The 3,269-nt window shown below is 44.4% G+C and overlaps 1 protein-coding gene across 1 annotated transcript; it reads left to right on the top strand.

The window, feature by feature from the left end:
* Positions 1 to 371: 371 nt before the first annotated feature.
* Positions 372 to 2,790, top strand: ETH_00001940 (uncharacterized protein; the record flags this gene model as incomplete). The annotated part of the gene is made up of 8 exons (XM_013378951.1): positions 372 to 531; positions 711 to 806; positions 1,027 to 1,053; positions 1,204 to 1,257; positions 1,493 to 1,573; positions 1,939 to 2,120; positions 2,468 to 2,593; positions 2,770 to 2,790. The coding sequence occupies 8 exons, from the start codon at positions 372 to 374 to the stop codon at positions 2,788 to 2,790; spliced, it is 747 nt and encodes a 248-aa protein (XP_013234405.1).
* Between the last annotated feature and the right edge of the window lie 479 nt (positions 2,791 to 3,269).

Here is a 3,269-nt window from a genome sequence, read left to right as displayed (position 1 = left end):
CCCCCCCCCCTCCCCCTTATGTACCCCCTTCTCCTGCGCAGGGGCCCCCCGAGGCGCACGCTGCTGCGGTGCGTGCTGCTGCTGCTGCTGCTGCTGCTGCTGCAGCAACTGCAGCAGCAGCAGACCCCGACAAGAAACTGCTGCACGCAGCAGACTGGGCAGCAAGGGACTTCAACACTGTGGGGCCCCCCGGGGGCCCCTCACCCCTCACGGACTTATCTTCTTTGCTGCAGCAGCTGCAGCAGCCGCAGCAGCAGCAGCAGCAGCAGCTGCAGCAAAAGCTGCTGGTGCCCGCGGGGCCCCAGTTTTCAGGACTTGTGGCGCAGCTGAATTTTCCTTCTTTTGGATCTATTAATATAATTCATGGAAATATGTTAGAACCTCTTTTAGGACAGCAGCAGCAGCAGCAGCAGCAGCAGCAAGAGCAGCAGCAAGAGCAGCAGCAGCAGCAGCGACTGCAGCAGCAGCAGCTGGTTGCGGACTGCACTGTGGTGCCCGTACCACCAAATATGATTCCTTACAGAGGGCTCGGTGAGCTGAACCCTAAACCCTAAACCCCAAACCCTAAACCCTAAACCCTAAACCCTAGGAGCTCAGTTACCCGCTGTTTGCCCCTTCTTTCGCACCTGAATTTGCTTTTCCTTTTACAATTCATTTCTTTCATTTAATCATTTTTATTTACTTACTTATTTATTTATTTTATTTATTAGGATTATCTGTTTTGGAAAGAGGCGGAGAAAAACTCCAAAAGTATTTATTTCAGCAGCTGAAAAAGAAGCTGCAGCAGAAGCAGCAGACTGAACTGCGTGAGCAGCAGCACCTGCTGCTGCTGTTGCTGCTGCTGCTGCTGCTGCTGCTCTTGTTGCTGCTCTTGCTGCTGCGATGCTGCTGCAAAGACTGCTGTCGATGCTGCTGTTGCTGCTACGGGCGTCGGTTTTTCTCTGCTGCTGCTGCTGCTGCTGCTGCTGCTCTTGCTGCTGTTTCTATCCGTGCTGCTGCTGCTGCTGCTGCTGTTTTTGCCTGCAGCAACATTTGAAGAGTATCCTGAAGAAAGTGAGGCTCATTTACAAACCCTAAACCTTAAACCCTAAACCCTTATTTTTGGCTGAGGGGCCTTGTGCGACAGCTCCATAGACCGCCTTAGCAGTTTAGGGTTTAGGGTTTAGCGTTTAGGGTTTAGGGTTTAGGGTTTGGGGTTTTCAGGTCGAGCTTACCTGCAAAGAGTTGCGGCCGAAGAAAGGAAGCAGCTGCAGCCAGGTGAGAATTGAGGGTTTTGAGTTAAATGCTTAGGGTTTAGGGTTTAGGGTTTAGGGTTTAGGGTTTAGCATGAGGGTTTAGGGTTTGCCATGACCGCTGCGAACTGCCTTTCACGTGAATAAAACCATTTTTGATTTTTATTTACTTGTTTATTATTTATTATTAATCAGTTAATTAACTAATTAATTAATTAATTTACTTATTTATTTCTTCATTTATTTATTTTTAAATTTAGGAGAAGTGCTGCTGACGCCTTCATTTGGGGCCACACAAAACTCTTCTCTTCTTGCCTTTCTAGCCATGCCCTACTACTGGCGTAAGTGCTGCTGCTGCTGCTGCTGCTGCTGCTTATGTTTCTGCTGCTGCTGCTGCTTGTGTTTCTGCTGCTGCTGCTGCTGCTGCTGCTGCTTATGTTTCTGCTGGTGCTGCTGCTGCTGCTTGTGTTTCTTGTGCTGCTGCTGCTGCTGCTGCTTGTGTTTCTGCTGCTGCTGCTGCTGCTTGTGTTTCTACTGCTGCTGCTGCTTGTGTTTCTACTGCTGCTGCTGCTGCTACTGCTTGTGTTTCTCCTGCTGCTGCGTTCGCTCCTGCGGCTGTTGCTGCTGTTGCTGCTGTTGCTCCTGCTGCTGTTGTTGCTGCTGCTGGTGCAGCAGCAGCGCTGCTGCGGGTTGCGTTTTGCTTCAGAGAGCAGCAGCGGGGAAGCAGCAAGACGGCTTAGTCACTGTTTTAGGGTTTGTTTGAAGCAGCTAAATCAATTAAATGTAAAAACCCTAATTGTCCCTTTTGTGGGGTTGGGAGTTTACGGATTCGAGCCAAAGAGAGCAGCTCACACACTCATTCAAGCAGCCATCGAAGAAATGCTCCAGGTTAGGGTTTAGGGTTTAGGGTTTAGGGTTTAGGGTTTAGGGTTTGGGGTTTGCTTTGGTGATTTGGGGTAGGGCTTTTTGTTTGCGTTGTTTAGTAGCTTCTGCATCCTGTTGCTGTGGTGTTCCTGTTATTTAAATGCATTCCCAGGGTTTAGGGTTTAGGCCTTAGGGTTTAGGGTTTAGGGTTTAGGGCTTGGTCCTCTCAAATGGGCTGTATAGCGGCTCATCCTGGGCCGTTTTCTCCCTCCTTCTCGCATCAAAAAAAAACAAAACAAATTAATTAATTAATTAATTAATTAAATATATTTATTTGTTTATTATTTATTTATTATTTATTTATTTATTAGGCAGACGCAGTAAACCCTCACTACAGCCTCAGCCGCGTGGACTTCGTCGAAAAAGAAATTTTAAATTCTTTTAAGTTGGCGGAGGCGCTGAAGGACTTGGAGGCTCTTTTCTCTTTCGAAAAACAAGTCCATTATTTAACTAATTAATTAATTAATTAATTGATTAATTAATTAATTTATTAATTTATTAATCATATTTATTTATTTATTTATTTGTTTGTTTGTTTGTTTATCTGTTTATTTGTTTTATTAAATTGATTAGTTATTTTGGTTTTTTGTTTTTCATATTGTGTTGTGTGTAGGGGCAGCCCCTTTATTATTAATTTATTTATTTAATTTAATTTAATTTAATTTAATTCAGTTTAATTAATTTAATTAATTTAATTAATTTAATTTAATTGATTTAATTAATTTAATTTAATTTAATTTAATTTAATTTAATTTAATTAATTTAATTTGATTTATTTGTTTTTGTTTTAGGTTACAACAGCCCCCCAGTATTACAGCCAGCAGCAGCGGCGGCTGCTGCAGATTTCAGATTCTCTTCTTTACTTTTGCAAAAGGCACACGAGGGTTTCTTTTAAAAAGGTATTAGGGTTTAGGGTTTAGGGTTTGGGGTTTGGGGTGTGGGGTGGCCCTACTGGCCCTACTAGGGTTTAGGGTTTTGTCGTCTTTAGGGTTTAGGGTTTCCGTCATTTTTAGGGTTTAGAATTTAGCTCATACAACGCAGATGCAGCGCTGCTGCAGCAAAGCTCCGTGCTGCAGCAGAAGCAGAAGCAGCAGCAGCAGCAGCAGGGCCCCA

The sequence above is a fragment of the Eimeria tenella genome, genomic scaffold (genome assembly GCF_000499545.2).
Source record: "Eimeria tenella Houghton genomic scaffold, Eth_scaff1214, whole genome shotgun sequence".
NCBI classification, from domain to species: Eukaryota; Apicomplexa; class Conoidasida; order Eucoccidiorida; family Eimeriidae; genus Eimeria; species Eimeria tenella.
This window is presented reverse-complemented; position numbering and strand designations above follow the sequence as displayed.